Source organism: Colobus angolensis, unplaced genomic scaffold (genome assembly GCF_000951035.1).
Source record: "Colobus angolensis palliatus isolate OR3802 unplaced genomic scaffold, Cang.pa_1.0 Scaffold126, whole genome shotgun sequence".
NCBI lineage: Eukaryota > Metazoa > Chordata > Mammalia > Primates > Cercopithecidae > Colobus > Colobus angolensis.
The window spans coordinates 1,710,218-1,735,775 of NW_012113808.1; the positions used below are offsets into that span (position 1 = coordinate 1,710,218).

A 25,558-nucleotide genomic window follows, 5' to 3' on the forward strand; every position below is an offset into this window, starting at 1 on the left:
TCTGGCATCCTCCACTCTAACTTAGGGAGGCACATTTTAATGCCCAACCCATTAGAGTTTCAAGAGCAAAAGGGGTGTTACGTATGTGTTTGCAAGGATCGATTAAGCCCAGTGAATGGTCACTCTGAAGCCTTTTAAATTTTTTTTCCAATTGGCACCCTGCCTTTTGCAGAGCTGAGGCACTTCTCTGTCCTGAGATTCGAGGCTTGTACATACCTAGGTTCTCTCCTCCCCACACATCCATCATCATGTCGTACTTCCCCAATTCTTCAAAATAGAACTTATCCATCACAAACAGCCCACCAGCAATCATGGGGGTTCTAAAGAGGCAGAAAGAAGAAGGGGGAGGGAGGAGAGGGCAAAGTCAAGGTTAGATTGCCAGCACCCTTGCGTCAAGGCCAAGCCTTGATTCCCTAACAATAAGCTGACTTCAGAACAGCCACACTGCCACTGTTTTCTGCTCAGTGCCCAGGGTGCCGCTCTCTCTGCTTCACCATTGCTGCCTTCAAATGCCTCCCCTACTGTCCCTGCCTGGATGTTCCCACAGTGCCAGGGGCTGGACTAAGCCTCCCCTCTGCAGGAGTGACTGCTGGGGCTGGATCACTCACTGACATGCTGCCAGAGGCAAAGAACTTGGCCTTTCTGTGTGTCAGTTTCCTTATAGGGTAGCTACGAGGATTGCAAAAAAATCATGGGCATAAAGCCCTGAGCATACTTAGGAAATGCTCCAGAGCACCAGCTCTCATTATCACTACCATAGATGAGGCTCCACCTTCTACAAGGGAACCCACCATGCTCCTCACTTTATCACCCCGGGAAGCGGCTGACAACAGATGTACGCTGAGCTCCCTACTTTGTTCCCAGAAGAGACGCTGTGCGAATTCAGTGTAAAGTGCTGGGAAGGTCTATAGCACACTGCAGATGTTGGCTAAATGTCAGCAAATATATTTCAGTGCTAAGTACTCTGTGAATGCTCTCTCACTTAACTGTGTGCCGACTTGGAATAGGTGGCCCCGTTCTCTCCCCAGCTACAGAAGGCATCCTGACTCTCAACCAGGAAGCCCACTGCCCGGCCTGGGAATCGTAAAGCATGGGCTTCGTGAGCATGGGTTCCCTCCTCTGCAGGAAAGCAAAGGCCTGCTGGGCAGTGGCAGCAGTAAGTCTCCTGCTGCCCACCAAGCCCCTTTTCCTGGGTCTGGGGTCAGCTTGGAGATCCTGCTCTGCTACAGAAATGCTCTACAGTATCAACACACAGGAATGCACAGACCTAGCAGATACGCCTTAGAAACCTATGTGAGACTTCGACTGTGGAAAAGAAATCTCCAAGGACTTTATTCTACGACCTGGTGGAAGGTGCTCATCTTTGAGCTGAGGGGAAACGGGAGGGCAGAAGGTGAACGGCCCCACTGGGTCTCCAGGCAGCATGGGCCCAGCAAAGAAGCCAGAACCTGGGGTCTCATCCGGAGAGGCACCCTGAAGGATGCTGGCACTTACTTTATAGGGGCGACTGGGTTCCCCTGCCGGGACCTTCTCTGCTCAGGCGTCATGTAATCCCACTTGAACACCAAGTTCCAATCAAAACCTGCCAGCCAGGAAAAGAAACAGGGTGTTGACAAGAGACTGGCCACTTCCTCCCGACACCCCCATTCCTCACAGCTTAAAAATATTCGATGTTTGGACAGAACTCAATGAAAACCACAACAAAGCCAAAAAAGAAGGTGTGGAGGAGAGAGAAGGGGACTGGGGGCGTGGGTGTAGCTGGAAGAGAGAGACTGGCAGGGAGGGTGAATGTTGAAATCTCCCTGCCCCTCCCTAAAGAAAATGTGAGTCAAGCTTTTCTAATATTGAAATGCATAAGAACAAATGAAATATGGGGAGAGAACTGAGGTCTGTGTGGTGATCACCAGGGCATGTCCAAGGCCCGTAAGGATGTGAGGACAAAGAGCATCCACTATGAAAATCAAGCCGTGGTACCTCCAACACTGCCCCAGGCGAAGGGAATGCTGGGGAGGGAACGAGGCTTTGTCAGTCCCCTAGGCCAGCAAACTTCAGACTGTATTTGCAGCAAGAATGGAGTGGGAACACGCTGGGAATATGAAAACTTTAAGGGAAAATGAGCCAGTGGAAGTTGCCAAGCTGGGCAAATAAGTTTCAATTTCAGATATATTTGGCACCTGCTACATTTCATTTTTGGAATCCACAGACCCCTGAGGATGGAAGAGCCTGAACCCTGTACCTGGACTTGGTTGTGGGCATCTGCAGGGCCTCAAGTCCCGCTCTCGCTCCCAGGGTCACATGCATAGTGCCTCTTGGAGGCCAGCAGGCCCCACCTGCGGAAGCTGTCCTGGTGCATCAGGAGGCCACTTCTTGCCAAACACATGGCTCATGGTGCTGCATTTCCAGTTCCAAGGGTCTGACAGCCAAACCTAATGACTCTAGGGCCATGCATCTTTCAGTCCTCTTAAGCTCTCTGCCATCAGGCTTTTTGTCAACAGGGCTTTTGCAGTGTTCAAGTTTGGGTTTGTCTGCATGCTTTGAATTCATAGTCTGTCCGTTCTGACAGCCCCAGTGACTGAAGGCTGGTGAGTGGGGGTTTCTGAGCGTCCTAGGCTGGCCAAGAATTTATGGCTCTGGACAAAAAGGTCTCCCAGCCCCCTCACTGCAGGATACAGTGGCCTCAGGCAAAGAGACAGGGAAATGGACAGGGGCCCAGGCAGTGGGGACAGGAATGCATAGAGAGGAGACCCTCACGGGTCCCTGAGCTGGCTCTTAGCACGGTGCCTCAAAGGCCACGAAGGCAAACCAGAAAAACAATGTCCTGGCTGTTCCACTAACAGAGAAGGTTAAGAATTAGCTGGCATAACCTTTCCTTTACTTTTTGATGTTTACTATTATCTTATTATTTACTTTATTAATCTGGTCCAAAGAGAGAGGCTACAGCAGATTAAAGATCTGCTAAGAATGGCATCCTCCTCTAAAGGAATTTCATAAAAAGCTCTTAGGGTGAATGTGGTCCCATTCCTCTGACCCAGAAGACCTGTACCCCCACATGGAGCCCCTGGCTGTTCTTGCCCCTGCTCTGACACACACAGCTGCTTTGGGAGAAATAGAGCCCAGTAGATCTCAGCTCTTCCAATACTTGGGGAAATAAAACATTCTGAAGGCCAGGCTTTCTAGCTATCTAAGGATCCCTCCTCTTTAATGTCCCCAAACATTTTACTTCTTACCATTTGCTGGGAATCTTTCCCGAATGCTATGTTTCCCACCCTAGGTACAGTCCTCCAAGCATGCCCGCCCTCCCGCTGATGTCTAATTCCATTATGCCCTGTGCGGCCAGCACAATTATCCTCCCATTTCCCAGATGGGGAAGCTGAGGAGCAGAGGCAAAACGGCCTGCCCATGATGACGGGGCCTGCAAGAGGCAGGTGGGACCGAGGGAGGTAGCTGGGGAGGGAGTGAGGCTTTGTCAGTGTACGAATAAACAGGTCTCACTCTGTCTCCCAGGCTTGATCATGCCTCACTGTAGCCTTGACCTCCCAGGCTCAAGTGATCCTCCCACCTTAGCCTCCTGAGTAGCTGGCATGCCATCACATGCAGCTAATTTTTTTTTTTTTTATAGAGACAAGAGTCTTGTTATGTTGCCCAGGCTGGTCTTGAACTCCTAGGCTCAAGCAATCCTCCCACCTTAGCCTCCCCAAAGTGCTGGGATTATAGGCGTGAGCCACCGCACCTGGCCAAGGCCCTATTTTATAGTTTTACTGTCTTCTTTTTTGATGTTAGACCATCAGTTGACCCTCTGCTCATTGTCTATCTACAATAGTCCATCTTCACACAGATGAAAGCTCTTTGAGGTCTTTGATAATTTTTAAGAGGGTAAAGAGACGAAGTGCTCTTGGGGCTCCAGGGCAGGTGCTGTGAGGACATACAGGAAACTGGCGTGGTCATTCCAATGAAAGGGGACCAGGGTGAAGCAGGCACAGGTGTTGGGCTGGGAAAGAGGGGTAAAATAAACCATGATATATGCAAGGGGCTGTATCAGCAGAACAGGGTCACACGTGGGCCTGCTGAGGGAGAGGGGACTGAGGATGGCACAGGTGTCCATCTGAGCAACCAGCAAGAGAACAGCCTGTCAGAGAAATAGCCGGGGTGAGCAGAGAAAGCAAAGACAGGCTCTAGCCCCTTGAACCCCACAAAGCCTTAGCTCCGTGAAGTTTCTCACCCCAGACTCCTGCAAGGAGGGCTTCATCATCTTTGATCAAAAAGGATGCCCTATCTGTTCATGGAACCACATGGCTCGCAAAAGCGACAGAAGGTCAAGGAAGAGGAGAAAGGGAAACCCAGGAAGCTCTTTAAGGGAGCAAGTCTATTTTTTCTCTTTATGACGTCCTACTTGTTAAGCACACAGGCTTTTTTTACTCAGAACACACACTATGGCATGAACACTGTTGTCACTGTCACTCCTGACAATGAGAGGGAGTGGTGATCAGATGCTGGTGTAGATGGGACGAGCTAGGAGGGGCACCATGACAGACACCTACCGCCCTTCAAGTCAGCAGACGCCCCCACATACTGAAAGTTGTCCATATTAATGACATCGATGATGGGTGACACAACCCGAGTCCTGTCCTAGAATACAAACAAAGAGAGGAGTAGTTATCAAAATCCAGCAAAACAAAAAACCTGCCCAAGCATCGACGGCATTAGTGTTAGGCAGGCACAGGGCAAACCCGACTGGCCCTTACTACCTATTGCCCTAGGCCCGCAAGAACCCAGCCTCCCCACCCAGACACAAAAGGTCTTGCTCTTGGCCATCGCAGATGTGCTGTGGCCCGCTGGGAGGCAGGGAGGGAGGTCAGGAGTGGGTGTGTAGCAGGAGTCACTCGAGGAGTGGAGACACCCATGGTTATGGGACAGGTAGCCATCAGTTCCCCCAGCTAAAGGCGAAAACTGTGTTGCTGTGTCCCAAGGGTCATTTTCTGTTTGCCCAAATACCATTAGTGATTTGTGAGCTGCAGTAAACCTCAGGAATGGAATCACTGCTAAAATGCCCATACATCAAAATTAGGAATATATTTCTATGTGGCAGTGTGTGTGTGAGAGGTGGTAAGTATTGATATTATCACAGCAGAAGGTTAACCAAATCAACTAGAGATTTCCAGATTCTAAGTTTGCCTTATCTGTAATTCTGCCTTTTTTTTTTTTTTTTTGAGACAGAGTTTCATTCTTGTTGCCCAGGCTGGAGTGCAATGGCGTGATCTTGGCTCACTGCAACCTCCACCTCCTGGGTTCAAGTGATTCTCCTGCCTCAGCTTCCCGAGTAGCTGGGATTACAGATATGCACCACCATGTTTGGTTAATTTTTGTATTTTTAGTAGAGATGGGGTTTCTCCATGTTGGTCAGGCTCTTCTTGAACTCTTGACCTCAGGTGATCCGCCCGCCTCGGCCTCCCAAAGTACTGGGATTACAGGTGTGAGCCACTGCACCCAGCCCCTGTGATTCTATATTAAAAAAAAAAAAAAAAATCCTCCTAGACTGAGCCACTTCTTTATGCCACATTGTCATCATTCTGGTAAGAGTTTGTGAACATAAGGCCTTTTAACGTCTCTAATCTCTTTAGGTTCAAGTGACAGACGCTGGTGAGAGACCCTGGACTGTGCCCCATGCTGACAGTTAACCAAAGAGCAAGTGTTTTCCTTGAGCCACATAGAGAACCCTTATTAGCCAGAAGAAAGATTTAGAAGTACAACTTAGTAACATAACCAGCAGAGCTAAGAACATACACACATCAGAGGAACAGGTGAAGGATCATGCTAATTAGGAACACGCGAACACTGCAAAGCTCCGTAACACCCAGGTGCAAATTTACAGGGAAAAGTAACCTGTGTGGTGCATTGAGAGCAGAGAAGAACACAACTTTCCTTGCCCGGCTCAGTCTGGTTCTAGGTGTAGGAGTTAAAGAATATAATCTACCTTACATTTTGTTTCATCAGGCTAGATTTAATGAAAGTTAATAGGCTTGGCACTTTCTCTCCTTAATTTAGGAGCGGGTGTTCAAAGCAGTTCTGACAATCTGACCACAGAGCTGAGTGGCCTTCGCACACCCAAACACTGCCGTGGCAGTTTTGGTTTTGACTGCGCTTCCCTGAGAGATAGCCTGGCGGAGCATAGCCAGGGAGAGCAAGAAGTTGTGGGGTTGGGGTGGGTGGGGATCCCAGAGCGGGTTCTTGTTGGATATAGCTGTGTGCATATGTATTAAGAGAGAGGCTCAGATAGGGATTTAATGGAACTGGCTTTGCAATCCTGGCTCTGTCACCTGTATGATCTTGCATATGTTATTAAAGTTCCCTGAACCCCAGCCTGTTTACCTGTCAAACAGAGATAACAAGTGCATCAAAGGTAACATATAAAAAAGGTCTATCATGTAGCTCCAACTTGATAAAGGGTAGTGAATACGATTTTCATAATTCCTAGTAGCTTGTGGTTACTTAGTATTCCATGACTCAAAGCTCATCAGCTACCCTTGCTATGCTTAGGCAGAACTACTTGTTCATTTTCTATTTCCTTTCATTAAGTTTGCTTTATCGCCCTCAAGGAAGTGCTTTCTTGGTAGGAAGGAAAGAAAAGTCAATAAAACAAGCAGAAGACAAGAGAAATGACAAAAGGCCAAATGTAATATTAGCAATGATGTTTCTAGAAAGCAGAAGGTGCAGAAGAGTAGCCGCAGATCACCCTCTGACAACCCCACTGGTCCCTGTATGCTTCCTAGCCGCCCCACTCTCCCACAGGAGCCTGGAAGCCTGCTGGGCTAATCTGCCCTACTCACTAAGAGCAGAGAGGTGGCCCCAGGAACAGCTTCCCCAGCACGCCCCGCTCTTCGAGCTGCAAGAGACGGCACCTGTTAGATGCCGGGCAATGTTCTAAGCACTCTGCGAAGCTGTAGGTGGGGAAGGAAACTGCTCCCGTGAAAAGGGCTGCCTTCAACTAATCAGGCTCTCACCAGCCTCTGCTGATCCTCACCTCCTACCTGTCAACGGATGGTTCCTCCTACTGATGGATTCCTACAGCCAGTAAAACAGTCTCTCTACAATGCCCCAAAGGCATTTTCTTTCTGTCAAGGAAAACTGCAGATGGTGAGCTCAGCCCCTGCCAGCACTGATGCCCCACTCCCCGCGTTACACCTCCCGTGGGCCATGCTCCCCTCTGTCCCCTCTACAACCACCCACCACCTGACCCTCCTCCCCGCCCCCGTCATCTCACCTCGGCCACCCTCTCCAGGAGGGGCTCCAGCCAGTGCTCATTACACTCGCAGTGACTGTCCAAGAAGGTAAGGACCTTGGCTTGGGCAGCATCGGCCCCCCGAACCCGTGAGCGCATCAGGCCTGTGGAGGCGAGGTGGAAAGCATGTCAGGAGAGAGAAGCCACGGGGCCAGCACACTCCCGCGCCGACCGGCGATGCCTCCCTGCCCGCAGCTCTGCAGCCGGTTTTCTAGGAACGGAGGTTACTGTCAACTTGCTGGATGAGATCCAAACTGCCCCCTGGTCACCAAGACAGATGACTGTCAGAACTTTTAATTTTAATAGTTATATTGGATGACTGGGAAGACAACGTTCCTAGAACTACTGTCTTCTGAGAAAGGCCTTTACATTACTGAAGTCTCCTTTATCAAGTAACCAAAACGTGGAACTTTTAAAACTACATTCCTCTGACACAGCAACAGTTCTCTAACTAACCGGGCTAAGGAAGGTGACTTCCAGTGCTAATGGTGGTGATTTTAGTGGTGATAATATTTGTAACAGTGTTGTGAATATCTCTGCCTTCTAAGACTTATCAGGAGCCAAATAACGTAAGTTGCAAAGCCCTGCTGTCTGCCTTTTACACAAAATTAGTTATACTATTGGTCAAATCTACAATTTATATACCTGCGATCTGTTAATAATGTGCATGTTCATTATGACACAAAATATAAATAGTGTATTTCAAAAATTAGCTGTGGGTGGTGGCCTGTGCCTGTGGTTCTAGCTACTTGGGAGGCTGAGGTGGGAGGATCACTGGAGCCTGGGAAGTGAGCCATGACTGGGCCACTGTACTCCAGCCTGGGTAAGAGTGAGTCCCTGTCTCAAAATAAATAAAAAATAAAATAAAATAAATAATAGTTTATTTATCCCTGGATGTTGTGGTCATAAATGGCTTTTGCTATATATGCTGGATTTTCTATGTGAAGATGATGCAACTATTCATAACCTGTGAGGACAAGTCTGCTAAGTACTTTTTTCCACAGTCGAAATGGGTTTTCAGTGATTCCTATGTGGCTGCATGCTAGAACAGGGAAAAAGACTAAAGATTTCAAGTTGTGATAATTGCAAAACAACTTCTACTGGGCAAACCTTTGCTCTGAAAACAATTATAAACTCTGAGCAAAATATAAAAAGCAGCAATGTGAAAGCCAGAAGCAGACAGAAACTAGACAGGATCCAACCCCTTAAAAAAAGAAAATCACACTGAGCAAGCGCCATATTTATATGGTGTTTCCCGCGAGGATGCTCTCCAGTCCACTGCAATGCAGCCTTTATTGGCTTGAGTTGTCAGAGGATGGAGAGTTCAGAGCTTCTGGTATCTGGAAACTGAAGGAGGAGATCCTGGAAAGGAGGTAGGCCCCAAATCTGGCAATAACCTCCTGTTAAATCTTTGGCTGACTCCTGAACCATGCAGGAACAAGCCAACATGAAAAGCAACAGTTAGAAGGCAGAAAAAACTAAGTTTCAGCTGCTATCCACTGCAAAGAAAATGAAGTTCAGAATTTGAGTTCTGCCAAGTGTGACATGCTTGGTAAAGACCTCAGTTCTTCTGCAGGAACTTCAGAAAGACCACACATAGGAATATAGACTATGTATCATGAATAAGGGACTCATAAAATCAGACTCATGGCCGGGCGTGGTGGCTCATGCCTGTAATCCCAGCACTTTGAGAGGCTGAGGCGGGCAGATCACCTGAGGTCAGGAGTTCAAGACCAGCCTAGCTAACATGGTGAAACCCGTTTCTATTAAAAATACAAAAAATCAGCCAGGTGCGGTGGTACACGCTTGTAATCCCAGCTACTCGGGAGGTTGAGGCAGGAGAACTGCTTGAACCCAGGAGGCAGACGTTGCAGTGAGCCGAGATCACGCCACTGTGCTCCAGCCTGAGCAACAAGAGAGAAACGTCGTTTCAAACAAACAAAACAAAACAAAAACTACACTCATCCTAGCAAAGTTAGTAAAGTACAAAAAAAGCCTACAGAAGTTCAGCAGCATCATCTGGTAATTTAACTGCCCAGTATAACAAAGATGAATACTCTTTAGAGAAAGATAACATAATCCAGTGTTTCTACAACATATCATCTACAATGTCCATTATAAAATAAAAAATCACTATACATGAGAAGAAATAGGAAAATGGGGACCACACCAAAGAGAAAAAAAGCCATTAGAAGTTCACCCTGAGATGACCCAGATGTTGGAATTAGCAGGGGAGGATTTAAAAGCAGCTATTCTAAATATGTTTAATAACTGAAAGGCAACAATTGTAATGAGTGAATGGGTGGGGAATCTGAGCAAAGAAATACAAACTATAAAAAAGAATCAAATGGGTATTCCAGAACTTAAAAATGAAATTATCTGAAATGAAAAATCCACTGACTGGTCTTAATAGCAAAATGGAGATGGCAGAATGACTAGTGGACTTGAAGATGGAACAACAGAAATAGATCCATCTGGTGGACAGAGAAAAAAATTAAGGGGGAAATAGTCTAGTGTTCTATAGGACAATATCAAGTGGTATAACAGATGTGCAGCTGAAGTTCAAGAATGAGTCAGAAAAAAATACATGAAGAAATAAAAGGCCAGTCATTTCCTAAACTTGGTGAAAAACATCATCTTACATATTGAATTTACATCAGCAAACTTGAAGCAGGATAAATATAAAGAAAACTAAATCTAGGCACATCATAATCAAATTGCTTTAAAAAAACTATAGATATAGAGACAACCCGAAAAGCAGCCAGAGGAAAAGACCCACAACATACAAGGGAACAAGAGTATGAATTTTTTGAGACGGAGTCTCACCCTGTCACTCAAGCTGGAATGCAATGGCACGATCTCGGCTCACTGTAACCTCCACCTCCCAGGTTCAAGCGATTCTTCTGCCTCAGTCTCCCGAGTAGCTGGGACTACAGGCCACCATGCCTGGCTAATTTTTGTATTTTTAGTAAAGACAGGTTTCACCATGTTGGCCAGGATGGTCTCAAACTCCTGACCTCGTGATCCGCCCGCCTTGGCCTCCCAAAGTGTTGGGATTACAGAGGTGAGCCACGGTGCCCCGCCTGGAGTGAAATCTTTAAAGGGCTGAAAGAAAAATTAATTGTCAACTCAGATTCTACTCTGAGAAAATAGCCTCCAATAACAAAGGAGAAAGAAATTCTTCAGATAAAATCTGAGATTGTGTTGCCTAGGAGAAAAAATTCTAAAGAAAATTATTTGGGCTAAATAAAAACTCCTATCTATGGAAAGAAACAGATACTACAAATGGAAAATATGAGGATAAGCTTAACATATCCACATATTCTTCTCCTTATTTAATAGATACTGACTATTTGAAGTAAAAATGTAACACTGTATCGTGGGGTTTAAGACCAATGTAGAAGAAAAACGTGATAGCGATAGTACATAGTACATAGGAAAGGAAATGGAAATAGTCAAAATGGATATTGACTCTTAAGCAGATTGTCGTAAGTTAAAACTGTATGTTGTAATTCTCAGAGCAACCGTGCATACATGAAAAGTATTGCTGAAAAGCTATATAATTCAAATGGAATATCAAAAAAATCAGTGAATCCAAAAGAAGGCAAGAAAGTAGGAACACAGTTACAAAAAGCAAAATGCACATGATACAAACAGAGAACAAACAGCCAAAGAGCAGACCCAAACCCAATCACAGCAATGATTATACCATATCTAAATGAACTACCCTCAATCTGGGTGGGCGCAATCTAATCAGCTGCCAGCGCGGCCAGAATAAAAGCAGACAGAAGAATGCAGAGAGACTGGACTGGCTTGGTCTCCCGGCCTACATCTTTCTTCTGTGCTGGATGCTTCCTGCCCTTGAACATCGGACTCCAAGTTCTTCAGCTTTGGGACTACTGGACATTCGACCACAGACTGAAGGCTGCACTGTCAGCTTCCCCACTTTTGAGGTTTCGGGACTCGGACTGGTTTCCTTGCTCCTCAGCTGCAGATGGCCTATTGTGGGACTTCACCTCATGATTGTGTGAGTCAATATTCCTTAATAAACTCCCATTTATATATACATCTATCCTATTAGTTCTGTCCTTTTGGAGAATCCTGACTAATACAAAAGCCAAATATTGGTTCTTTCAAAAGATGAACAGTCGACGAACAGCAGACAGATGAAAAAAATAAGATATAAATTGCCAAAATCAATAAAATAGTAATACTACTCCAACAAACAGTAAAAAAAAAGACAATATCATAAGCAACTTTGTGTCAATAAATATAAAAACGCTGGTGAAATACAAAATTTCTTGAAGGACAATCACCAAAACAGACACAAAAAGAAACAGCAGATCTGAATAGGTCTATATCCATTAAAAAGACTGAATTAGTTATTGAAAATCTTTCCATAAAGAAAAGTCCTAGTCCAGATTGGTTAATTTTATTAAACATTTAAAAAAGAAATAATTAAAATATTATACAAACTCTTTTAGAAAATAAAATAGAAGGGCACACTTTCCATCTTGTTTTATAAGGCTAGTAAACTGTAATGCCAAAACTGGAAAAATACATTTTAAGAAAATTAAAACACAGGTATAAAAATCCTTAACAAAAATACATTAAAAGGATACTATATCATGACCAACTGTGGCTTATATTAGGAATGCAAAGCTGGTTTAACATCTGAAAATCAACCAATGTATTTCACCGTATTAACAGACTAAAAAAGAAATACCACTTGATTATCTCCACAAATGCAGAGAAAAAGGTTTAACTCATTATTAACATGGTTTTTGTCCTACTATTGTCATTAAATAGCTGTAGGACCTTGAGAAAGCCATCTAACCTCTTCAGGCTTTAGTACTTCCATCTGTAAAATGAAAGTACTAGGCTCTCAACTTCCACTGTACGTCGGCATCATTTTAGCAGCTTTTAAAAATGCAGCTGCCCATGTCCCACCCACAGAAATCCAGAAATTTCTATTTAATTGTGAATGAGGGCAAGACATGGTCCTAAATTCCCTAGGTGCTTCTAATAAATTGTTAGGTTAAGAATCAATGCACAACAAAATCCACAGAATATTGATCCGAAGACTGCTCTTTCACTACCATAATATTTTAGGCAATTAATTTACTTTGTCATCTAGCAGCATCACTACGAGCACTTTGTGTGTATGCTTAAATAGATGGGCTCTTATACACACACACAGGTACATATATACATGAGTGTGTGTGCAAGTGTGCACATATTTTCTCATTCAATTGTTACAGACTTCAGCTGTTTCATATAGGCTTCCCATAATCTGGCTTCTCGCAACCCACCTTTCTCATGCCTTCTCCAACACATCAATATGGGTTCAACGTTCTAGTGGAAATGAACATTCTAGTGGAAAGTTAATACTGAGAAGCATTGTTCTGATTTCTCAGCAGTTTAAAGACAAAGACACTGTTAGATAAGGCTGGTAAGTGATTTACAGTGCCAACATTATCTCTCTTTCCTCCTTCCCCACTTCTCCTCCTCTTTTTTTTCTTTAAAAGCCTGTGCCAGGTGATGGGGTGGGATGGCAGATACTTTGGGTTTAAATTCATAAAGTTATTTTGAAGGTTGTTTAGGGGGCAGTAAATTGCCCCCTTTTTGGTTTATTCCAGGCTTGGTGGACTGATGTGAGTCTGGCAAACAGAGCTTGTTTAGAAGGCAAGGCTTATCCCACTGTTTATGTATCCTGAATGTCTAGGTTGATAACGCTAGTTGGTTAAAATATGATGCTGTTCTAACAGGCTTAATCACCGTGTTCGCCAGTAAGATTATTGGTAAGAAAAAATTCACTCCTTGACTCCAGCTGGAGTGTATATATAATGAGAAGAAAGAGTTTTGCACTGATCAAGGAATACAATCACCACTCCTGGATCAACAGTCAGACTTAAATAGCAAATGTGGCATGGGTTTCAAAGCTCTGAGATTTTCCTATACTGAAAGATTTCTCCCGACCATAGAGGAGCCTAACAATTCAGTCATCAGGGTATCTAACAGTACTGACACACTGGATGTTAATTACACTGTCACTGGAGCTTCCTTCCCAGACACTCCAAAGTACTACTTTCCTCCTTTACAGCCTCTCTTCTAACTGCCAACAAAATAGTCTTCATGAGCTCAGCTCCAGCACAGATAAGACTGACAGAAGGTTCCAAGGCTGGCATTTGCAAAATCACATAAGCATATAATTGCAGTACTCTCTCCCCATTTTGGATGGTTCACCTTCAGCAGCTGTCAAACTTGAATCCCCGTTATTTTATCAGATGCCTGGAGCATGGAGTCACTCAACTTCTTATTGCTAAATCTTTGTTTTTCTTCTAAACTTTTGTACTCAAGGGACTGATAAAACTTCCTAGGTTATGAAAGAAAGAAGCCAATTTTCTAAATACATAAATAAAAATGTAATTTGATCTTGCTCTAATATACAAATAATTTCAATTAGTCAAGCTTTTAATGTCCTTCCTGTGTTTGCTGGGAGAAGTCTCCCAAGTGGCTGTGGTAGAGGGAGACAGAAACAAAAGCTAGACAATTAATTGCTCTTTGAGCTAAAGCACTTCTTTATGTTATTACTGGGCTCAGGAAAAGTCCGAATTCAACTGTCTTGGTACTGAGTTAAGAAGAATCTTACCTTCTCGTCGATTATTTCTGAATTAAGAAGAATCTTACCTTCTCGTCGATCATTTCTAAGAACTCGCACTTTCTCAATTTTCCCCAAGAGAGCCCCGTCCTCAGCTAGGAAAAGAAAAGAAGCACAGCATTTTGAATCTGGAGTTCATAAAGGGCTTTGCATTCAACCACAGCATTCTCAATCATCTAAGGGCCGATTATCTCCTTGGGGCATCACAGAGGCACCTCTTCTTTCTGTGGATCTGATTTCTGGCTTGTTCACACCTCATTAGCACCCCCGCTACACTACAGGAAGACTGGTGCCCAGAGAAGAGCCAGACACAGGGATGAAATCAGTGTCAGTACTCACGATCATTGCTGTAGTCATCCACCAAGATGATTTCTTTTATGAGATGCGGTGGGCTTTTCTTAAGCACACTAAGAAAAGACAAGAAGATAAAGTTTATAAGGTCTTTTAGGGGTATAAACTTTTAGCCTGGGGTAGGAAATTCTCATATCTTGGTCCTAACCCTTGGTTGGAGGAGCTACCCACTGAGACCCTGTCTGCAGCCCCCACTGACAGCCCTGGCCTGACTGTGCGTGGGACACAGCTAATGTCTTAATATCCCTGACAGGTGCATCTCCTGGCCTCACCTGACCACAGTCCTCAGCAGAGCCGACCTGGCTTCATTGTGAAACGTGATCACCACGCTGGTGGCCGGCAGATCTACCCGCCACTGCTTCCGCTGACACCTGTAGGAAGAGAAAGATGGTCCCCTGAACAACAACCCCCAGAGCAGCCACAGCTTGTTTAGCCCTTGAGAGAACAAGCAGACCGATCAACTGGGATGGACACGCTATGATTAACTTGTTATCTGCAGAAGTTCCTGGCCTGTTCTGAGATGAACTGCCAACGGGACATAAGGAAACAGAAAAACACAACCGGAGTTACGTTCTGAGAGATGAACGATTCCGGCAAAAAGTAACATATTGAGAACATCTTTCTAACACGTTAAAAAAAAGTGTTTTAAAACAGTGAAATCCCATTTCTACTCTCAAGCAGATACACCTCTAGAGATGCGCTTTTCACAAATTGCAGTCGTAATTTCTGAGGGGCAGAACCAACTGTGTGCCACTGCTCTTTTCTTGTTTTCTACATTGCCTACAACAAGCATGTGGTACTCCGGCGGTATTTGGAACTTGGCTCTCACCATGAACAGCGGACCCACTGGAGGTTTTCCCTGCCCGGGACAGCAGGGATGCATGTCCCTTGTCCTGGAAGGCCATCCCCAAATACCCCAGAGGGCAGTGGTGAAGTGAAGATGGGGAGATGGAGTGAGGGTACAGTCAATGGGACCCTGAGCCCGCCTGAGCTCTCCTTTTCCTGTTAGTGGTAGGGAGGAACCCTGGGATCACCTCTGCACAGAAGCTGATTCGGAGGCCAGTCCTACAAAGCAGTGTCAGATTTTAACATGGCACCTCTCAAATTTGAGCTCTACAGACAGACACAAGACTAGAAGAACAGTAAGTAGCATTTTTTTTTTGGAGGCAGGGTCCAATTCTGTCACCCATCCTAGAGTGCAGTGGCATGTTCATAGCTCCCTGTAGCCTTGAACTCCTGGACTCAAGTGATGCTCCTATGTCAGCCTCCCAAGTAGCTGGGATTACAGGTGTGTCATCACATCCAGCTATTTTTTTGATTTTTTGTAGAGATGGGGCTCTCACTCTGTTGCCCAGACTGGTCTCGAACTCCTGGCTTCAAGCAATCCTCCCATCTCAGCTTTCTAAAGTGCTAGGATTACCAGCATGAGCCACGGTGCTCAGCCAGAATAGCTATTTTAAAAAATAGCTGATAGGTGTAGGTGGAAGATGCTAAAGTATCATACACTAGAAATAAGCAGTTGAGGTCTACCAGGCTCAGCAGAACCCATCAGGAGGAACCCTTCAAGGCAGGATCTACAGACTTGAAGAGCAACCTAGTACAGCAATGTTCCCAGAGAATCTTGAGAGAAAAACACACCTGGGCAGGACTGACGGCCCGCGAGGACTTCTGGAAACACTTAATTTCTGGTTTGACTGCATTCAGAGTTACTAAATTGTAATATTACTGATACCAGTTTGGAAAAGAGGCTTTGGCTTCAAAAAAACAGTTCTTAAGTGGTGATGTTGATGCCCTCTGGTCATGAGGATGAACAGTGTTGCCTGTGAGGTGGCAAGAGGGGCCTGTTCATCTGTCCCATGCTGAGGTTCCCTCCCTGCTGGCATTTATTATTTGCACAATGTTCCTGCAACTCTAGCAGTTAAACACACTGCCACCGGAATTGAAGAAGCAGAAAATCTTTGTTGAGGCTCAGAAAATGATACCCTAAATTATATTGCTTTGGCATGCCGAGTGCTTTGAATCAAGCAGATTCAAAGACCTCAGAAATGAGCCTCAAAACCAAGGTCTCTCTCTGATCTTCTCCTCCCCACCCCCTCCAGCTTCTCTTGTCTCAAGTTCTCTTATCTGCCTGAGGGAAGTTCATCCAGAAGGCTTGCAATTGTCTTGGACCCCCTCTCTGGAATCTACATTAACCAGAGATTAACTCATATAGCAGAAGAAACTAAAAGCCCACACCAAGATCCCACTCCTGGAGAGACTTTTCACTTATTCTTTCAATTATTCTTCTAAAGGCTGTCACCTGATTTACCTGCATGATAAAATAACCTCTGTTCTCAGTGGAGTTCTGCCCCTCACCTTCCCATAACTTGTCGCCACCTCCCCGAGACCCTGGAGGAAATTTGTTCCAGGCTATTGTCTGCATTTCCATCCTAATCATCTCCCCTAAACATCATTTACTCTTCTAAAATTGCCTACATCCCTCACTTGCCTCTCCCCTAAACATCATTTACTCTTCTAAAATTGCCTACATCCCTCACTTGCCTCTCCCCTATGAAGAGAGTATTTAAGCTTCAACCATCTGGCCCTTCTTTAAGTCTCATATTTTGTGTGGCTCCTGTGCACATTTGCGCACTAATAACAAATTTATTAATCTATTGTCAGTTTATTTCAGCTGACACAAAGATTCAAACCTTCACAGGGGGAGGGACACATTTCCTTCAGTCTTATGCCTTCCACGGGACGAACACATTTTTTAAAAATTATGTAGGTTTTTTTTTTTTGAAATGGAGTCTTGCTCTTGTCATCCAGGCTGGAGTGCAGTGGCACGATCTCGGTTCACTGCAACCTCCACCTACCGGGTTCAACCAATTCTCCTGCCTCAGCCTTCCGAGTAGCTGGGGCTATAGGCGCCTGCTACCATGCTTCGCTAATTTTTGTATTTTTAGTAGAGACGGGGTTTCTCCATGTTGATCAGGCTGGTCTCGAACTCCTGACCTCATGATCTGCCCACCTCGGCTTCCCAAAGGGTTGAGATTACAGGCATGAGCCACCACACCAGGCCCTAATATAATCACACTGTAGCTCTTAATATTGTTTACCACAACCATGAATTATCTGCTCCCAAAATTAGAGATAATATCTATCTAAGATGGGAAATCAGTGGACAAAGGAGATAGATTAAAAATACATACATATTTGGAGCTCAGCCATTGCTAAAAACATTTAAGGAGTTAAGAACTGAAGTGGATGGTCTAGCAGCTGCCAAACATTGACCAGCAATTCCACAGGAATGGCCGCCCCTTCAGAGAAAGTGTTCAACAGACACTCCTTTTCCCTTGTGACTACTTCAGAAAAGCGAATTTTGAAAAGAAACATGAAAAGCAGTGCAATTAAAAAGCAATTGGGTCGGAATCACAAAATGAGCTTCTTTTGTTTATTATAGTTACTGTTTTAATTAATCATGAGAAATTGCACAATATACTAGTTGTTTGGGGGGAAACTCTTCACTGTTGTTTGGGGGAAAAATACAGTCAGGAATTAATATAGTACCTCATTAGAGCTCCTGACAGCTAAGTCTTTCCTGACAAGTATAGGCTGATTTTTCTTTCTTTTTTCCAATTTTAAGAATTAGCAGATTGTTAGATTAAGGAAGTGAGAATCTGCAAGACTTCAACTGTAAACAAATTACCAAAGAATGTCATTCCCAAGAACCCAATCTGTAATGCTAATGAAATAAGGACTCCGCGCTAGGAGGCAGCTATCCTCTGCAATTAGGTCCCACTTAACACAGCGGGAACTGCTGAGCCGAGCAGACCTAGGTTGAATGACTTACTCAACATGGGCTTATGCAGCCACAGGAGAATTTAAAAAGAGACATAAGGCAGCATTTTTTCATGCTAAATCGTAGTAAATGGAACCGATCCAATCACATCCTATTCTCTCATTTTCCTTTTCTCTGCAGGAAGCCTCATCTTCCAGGAGGGTTTGGAAGTCTCACGGGGCTCTGGAAACGTTTTTTAGAACACGCATAGCTGCTGCATTCATATCATTTTATTAAAATTCATCTACATATTCATAAGGTATCCATTTTTGCTAGGAACTGGCATTCAGGAAACTTTAAGAGGGATTCCATTTTTAAGGCAAAGAGAGATAAAAAGTAAAAAATAAGAAATATTTTACATCCCAGAGTTAGAGTGAGTGTGTGTACGTATATGAATTTAGATAATAAATCCTCACATTGAGCCAAGAAGGTGGGGTCGGCTTAAAGAATATCTTTAAAAAGAAAAAGAATAAATTTTGTATTTAAAGAGCCATATCCCTGCCAACCAGTCTTCACTACTCCACAGCCAGTGAAAGAACACCCAATATAGTAACTCAACAGGGGAGCCGGCTGCCAGGGGCACTTTCATACTTGAGCTTTCTCTGGGAATTGAGTAGAAACTGTAGTTTATTTGAAGTCAGAGGCAGGAAGAGTGTGCAGTAAGGTTTGTTCTACCAGACAACACAGGCTAGAAGCAGTGACTCTGAGGAGAGTGGGTGGGGTTTCGGGCTGACTTTGTGGGCTCAAGTTCACTTGAGTGTCCAAGGCTCTGGTGCTAATGTGATCATTCGGCAAACTTCCTGCTCAGTAAAATGGAGGCTTTAAAAACTGGACATATAAAGATTTAAGAATCCTTTATTTAGCTTTAAATTTCTCTGAGATTAGATGGCTTTCAGTACCTGAACTCTTGGTTAGCTGGAAATGGAAAAAACTGGTGAATCTAAATAACCATATTGTTTAGTGAGTCTCTCAGGGTGGAAGAATGACTCTGTCTTTGTGGTAGATGTTATACCCGGGCTTGATCAAGGTATTGATGAAATAACCAAATGCAAGCTCTTTGGACTGGGAAGCTCCAGCTTCTGTCCAGTATCACAGAAGGCTGTTTCACGGTGTGGGGAGGAATAAAGAAACAGGTTTCCTACTCTACCCCGGGGAAGGCCATGCCCCACCCTCACCCCAGGTGACCTCGTGTTTTTGCAAAGGGCCCTTGGTAACCTTGGTTACTGTGTGATGTGTGACAACTAACATCACTCCTCATCTGTGAAAATGGCCTTTACAATCTTGCCTGATTATTGGGAACACCAAATAAAAACATGTGAAAAAGGACTCTGAAAACTGTCAAGGTCACTTTAATGAATGCAGGGTTATAATTCGCATTTGGCAGCTGTGTGTCAATGGTGACTGGGAGGTCAGAGTGGAGCTTTCTCTAGTAACTTGGAGAGGCAGCCGAGGAGACATGCTCTGAGACACCTTTCAAGTCCACAGGCAGCAGCGGCTCTGAGTAGAGAATACACTGTCAGTTAAAGGGTGAAGGGTTCCTAGCCCTGCAAGAAGGGCTCAGGAGATGGAAAGGTGGGAGAAGATGGAGAAACATATTTAAATAAACTCTCTTTAAGAAAGAGTTCAAGAACCTCTAGAAGGCCCAGAGAGGGGATGCGGCCAACAGTAAGACCCCCCTTCTTATGAGATAGCCACGAAGACCAAACAGAGGGTCATGGGAAAAAAAAATTCCTAGATGAATATGCACCATCTCCCTGAATTGCCCTTGTAATTCAGATTTTGTAAGGAAAATACTCCACAACTTAACTGATTATTAAGTGAGCATTAGTTTATGCCTATACAAAGACAGGATTCTGTCATGGAAGAGATGGGGAATAGATACTTTCAAAAATAAAAAAGGAAAGTTATAAACAATGCCAAGCCTCCGCAGGCACTTTCTGGGTATCCCGTGCTCAGGGGCGTGCTCAGTCCCTCCCTGAAGCCGGCAGGCACTTCCAGTGAAGTCCCTCTAAGGGAGTTGTGTGTTCTGATTGGGACTGAAATCTCATGTAGGAGCAAATCTGCTGGCAATGGGACGGTGAAATGCTGGTCTCCACAGTAGCTACGTCTAACTGCGTGTCTATGAGCAGGCATTTGCGCTCTGGCTCAGGTTCCTGTGGAAAAACTACAGGGCAAACAACACGAGGATCATGCAAGGTCATGGTATTTCCAAGGTGCTGATTGCTGTGATATGTATTTACAAATTATCATATTGGCATTCTAGATACATTCAATTTGTAAATTGAGTTTGAGTCCGCCCCTGAGAGACAAATCTGGTTTTGATTTGCTGGCAAAAAACTAAGAAAAAAAAAGTTTCTGGGTTTGCAAAGCTGAGGGGCAAGTCTTAGACTGCAACAAATTCACCAAGGCAATAAGCCTCTGGTGGCCTCTTGGCAGCAATGGACATCACTGTGTATTTATGTGTGTAAAATATTTCATGCATAAAATTCAGAGATATTATAGAAGCATCCATGTACCACTCTGCTTGCCAAGTCTTAATATCTTGCAATACGGGCCTTTGATTTTAAAAATTTTAAATAAAATGACACATGACAGGATGACAGGTAATAATTACAGCCCTTACCTCAATCCTCATCTTCCTCAGGGGCAATCACTATCTTGAATTTGGTGCTTCATTGTTACTATGTGTATTTTAAATAAACTACCCATGTACGTATTCATAAATTATATCGATCATTTTTCTGCATCTATTTGAAGTTTGCAGAGATGGCACTGTGCTGTGACTTGCTGTTTTCACCTTTTGGGAGGTGCATCTGTTCTGACACAAACAGCTCTATTTCATTCACCCTCACTGCTATACTGCTTTCCACTGGAGGAAGGAACACACCACACATCATCCCTTTTCTGCTGATTATCTATTCTCTCCGTTAGAAACAGTGCTGCAGTGGACACCGTCTTTTTAGATAGCAGAGAAACTTTCTCTGCATTATTTACCCACAAGTAGGACTACTTGTCACACATTATGAACCTCTTCAACTTTACTTGACATAGCCAACTTAATCTCAAGTGGCTGGACCTAGTGTCATTCCTGCCCAGACCCGCATGAGATCATACTGCTCTGTATTCTCACCATCCCTAGGTATCACCATGTTTTAAAATTTCGTCAACCAGATTGGTATGAAGTAGTCATCATTTTAACTTTCATGTACTTGATTACTAGAGAGGCCACATACCATCTTATATGCCTAGGAAGCTGACTCGATTGTTTCTGCTGTTAATTGTCTACTCACGTTCTCTGTCCACTTTTTGATTAGGTTTTACCTACTATTTGGTTGTAGCAATTTATACGCTCTGGACATTATCCTTTGTCAGCCACATGCATTGTAGAAATCTCTGTGGCAGATGTTTTAATTTTGTTTATAATGCTTTTTGTTAAAATACTTTTTAAGAGTTTTCAAACTGTTGATGCTGGGTAACAATGTTCAGGAAAAGCTTTCTTTTTTTTTTTTTTTTCTTTTTTTTTTTTTGAGACGGAGTCTCGCTCTGTCGCCCAGGCTGGAGTGCAGTGGCCGGATCTCAGCTCACTGCAAGCTCCGCCTCCCGGGTTCGCGCCATTCTCCTGCCTCAGCCTCCCGAGTAGCGAGTAGCTGGGACTACAGGCGCCCGCCACCTCACCCGGCTAATTTTATTTTTGTATTTTTTAGTAGAGACGGGGTTTCACCGTGTTAGCCAGGATGGTCTCGATCTCCCGACCTCGTGATCCGCCCGTCTCGGCCTCCCAAAGTGCTGGGATTACAGGCTTGAGCCACCGCGCCCGGCCAGGAAAAGCTTTCTTAACCGAAGGTCATTAATATATTGTTGTAAATTTTCTTTCAAACGTTTAAACTTCTACAAATGCTTTTAACAGGTTATAACAGGTTATATATCCTTCATAAACATTGAAGGATTATGTATATCCATGTATATCATGGAGAAAATTACAAAACATAACTGAAGGACATTTAAAAGTGCCCAGTATTACAGAAATATTAGTTTTCTTCAGATTAATCCATAAATTCAGTGAAGCATCATGCAGGGATTTTTCATGGAGCTTGAAGAGCTTATTCTTAAATTCATCAGGAAAAGCAAATGGTCACAACTATCCACTGGAGTCTTGAAGAACAACACACAGTAGGGCAACATGCCTGAGGAGCTGTGAAGCATTCTGCAGAGCCACGGTGATGAAGGCAGCGTGGTACAGGTGCAGGGTTACACACACAGATGACCAGAACAGAAATGGATGTAGACAAATTCCATGCTATCCTTCATATACAGAGGAAAGAGATCTATAATCTCCTTTTTTTCTGTGTAGATAATCCATTGCCCCAGCATGATTTAACAGTTCATTATTTCATCACTGATTAGTAATGCCACGCTGTCATGCCAAATATTTATGTCTACATCCGTTTCTGTTCGGGTCATCTATGTGTGTAACCCCGCACCCGTACCATGCTGCCTTAATGATGTGGCTCAGCAGTAACTCTTCATGGTCCCTACTAGGCGATGTTCTTCAAGACGCCAGTGGATATTTGTGACCATGTGCTTTTCCTGATGAATTTAAGAATCAGCTCCTCAAGCTCCATGAAAAAACTCTGCATGACATTGCACTGAATTTATGGATTAATTTGAATAAATTAGTATTTCTATAATACTGGACATTTTAAAATACCCTTCAGTTATGTTTTATAATTTTCTCCATGAAAGTCTTGCACATCTTTGATTGCATTTATTCCTCCGTATCTAACAGTTCTGCTTGCTACAGTGAAAGGAGTCTCTTTTCCTATTACATTTTTGAATTGGCCATTACTGATACCTATTTTTGTATGTGGACTCTGTATTCAACACCTCACTGTGCTCTATTTGTTCTGATAGTCAGTTTGCAGGTTCTCTTAGATTTTCCACAAATCAATACATCTACATTTTGTCCCTGTCTTTCCATTACTTACACATCTTGTGATTCTTAAGATGGCGGTGATTATGGCCTACAACACAATATACAATTTTTAAAAGTGGTAAAAAACAACCTTGCCTTGATCCTATCTTTAAATTGAACACAAGTAGATTTTTATCATTCAGCTTTGTGTTTGCCACAGATGTTTTACAGATGCCTTTCATCAGGTGAAGGAAACTCCCTCACGAGTGCTGAATCTCACTGTTTTCCCTCCCGCATCCATTAATGACCTACAGCTATTCTCCTTCAATTCACTGAGAAGATAGATTACATTATTTTCTGATATTCAAACATTTTTACATTCCTAAAATAAACTCTTCTTGGATATGGATATGTATGTGTGTGTGTGTCTATAAAGCTGTATCAGATTTGCTAGTATTTGGTTTAGGATTTTCTGAGTCTATAACTATAAATTGAACAATTTGCTGTTCTTATACTTTCTTTTTCTGGTTTCATAGCCAGGTACTACTGAAGGAAACAGGGTAGCTTTCCTCCTTTTCTATTCTCTAAAACAGTCTGGGTTTTATGCAAACCCATTTGAGCTTTGTGAATTTTTGAGAAAGCAAATTTTTTATTGCAGAAAATTTATTTTGATGGTTTGTACTTATTCATATTTTTTTATTAAGAGATTTTGGTAAATTAAATTTCCCTAGAAAATTATCAAGTTCATGTAAGTTTCAAATTTATTTGCATAAAAGTATACTTCTAATTTTCTTATGATCTTAGTTATATCTGTTTTTTTACACCTAATATTAATGTTTCTTCTCTATTTTTGTTAATCAGCATTTTTAGAGATTTATATTTTTTAAAGATGAAGCTTTATATAGCACTCTCCAATGGATTTTTAGTTCGTTAATTTTTTTCTTTTACCTTCCTTATTTCCTTCCTTCTGCTTTCTTTAGGTTTACACCCTGTAGTTTTTCCCACCTTCTTCAGTCACAGAGTGGATCTGAGCTACTCTATATAAGGAAAAATGGTTAAAAATCCAAGCAAATTCTACAGCTGAATAAACAGAAGCAGTTTTCTCAACTATTAGATGGGTGAGTGAAATGGGGAGGGGGAGAAATGTCTGCGGGTGCGATGACTGGCTCCCCTAACTTACTTTGGGAGGAGAGTGGTGAGGCCCCTGCCTCTGAGCCAGGCCAAGGCACCTGCCTCCACATGTGTTCGGAAAGACGGAGCAGCGCAGGGAGTCCTGCAGCCACTTGGCGCTTTATTTCTCCAGCCAACACAGCACCTGAAAGTCTAAGTCTCCATGTGCACCCATCAGCCAGACGAGATGAGCCAAGAGAGCCTGTGGGGGCATTAAATTAGCCAGCAGGGCCAGAAGTTTTAAAAATCAAAGGAACATATTAAAATAGATTCTGTTGCTTGTCAGCCCGTCTCCCCATTCATATACAGATATTTGGTGGGAGGGGGAATCATATACAGATATTTGGTGGGAGGGGGATATTTGGTTAGCACCTCAGGATGCTGGGATGAAGGCTCTGGACACAGCTGGTGATGCAATGGAGGCGGTGAATGCCTTCTGTTTCCTTGCCCTCGTCCATAGAAAATGCTTACGTGATTCCCATTTCAAGGGAAAGAAAAGGGCAGGTAGGTCTGTTGTTTCGGTGACTGTCCTGGCAGCCTGATGCAGCTGCCCATGGACACAGAATGTCCATATATGCCTCTGCTGTGTGTGAAGCTGGGGCTCCAGCCAGGCCGGAGGCAACCGCAGGCTGGACACGTGCTCCTCATTCAGGACGCTGATTTGCTTCTGCGGTAAGGGCAGCTGCTTTAAGTCCACAGATTTCTGATTATCACAAAGCTCTGACAGTTTAGTGAGCATAACACTCATTCATGGAGATTATGAAAACAAACATGCCTAGGCTCTGCCTGCCTCTCCCATTCCATTCTGAATAAGTAGGTCTAGGTGAAACCCGGGAATCTGAATTTGAAAAGACCTCTGAAGACAAAGCTTATACAGGTTGCTCTTAGAACTCATTTTAAGAAACACACAGAAGAGTGAGAGGTATTATTAGTGCAACAGTTCTCTATATGGAGCCATAATTAGACTCATCTGGGGAGCTCTGGAAATGGACCTGGAACTCTGGTATTTGACCATGTAGAACAGAGGTTTTTTTTGTTTTGTTTTGTTTTTTTAAAAAAATAAAAACACAAAACTCTGCCTCCTCCAGATTTTGATTTCCCATTCCCCCTCCCTACCACAATCTGACCCCCAGTGGTCATCACGCATGAAGTGGCCCAGCCCACGCTGTGTTCCTCAAAGTCTACCATGACTATGAAGCCTGACACAGATAGAGTCAAGACTAAGCCACTGGGAATAAGGCCTCCACATGACCAGGCTGAAAAGAAGACCTAGCCCAAGCTGGAGTCTGGATCCATCACAAGGTAGAAGGGGCATTGGAAACAGGCCCTCCTCTGCCCAGCCCCAAACTGGGCTGGGGATCAATCTCT

General features: G+C 43.7%; 1 protein-coding gene across 1 annotated transcript in view; it reads right to left on the reverse strand.

Annotated features, from left to right (window-relative positions):
- The window catches only part of GALNT2 (polypeptide N-acetylgalactosaminyltransferase 2), a 105,065-nt gene that overhangs the window by 30,415 nt on the left and 49,092 nt on the right, over positions 1–25,558 (reverse strand). Inside the window, exons 3-9 of the mRNA XM_011933436.1 lie at positions 14,561–14,659; positions 14,277–14,344; positions 13,967–14,032; positions 7,259–7,380; positions 4,539–4,626; positions 1,495–1,582; positions 217–320 (exon numbers count right to left, since the gene is read on the reverse strand). Coding sequence (XP_011788826.1) covers positions 217–320; positions 1,495–1,582; positions 4,539–4,626; positions 7,259–7,380; positions 13,967–14,032; positions 14,277–14,344; positions 14,561–14,659 — 635 coding nt within the window. The remainder of the gene's footprint in view (positions 1–216; positions 321–1,494; positions 1,583–4,538; positions 4,627–7,258; positions 7,381–13,966; positions 14,033–14,276; positions 14,345–14,560; positions 14,660–25,558) is intronic.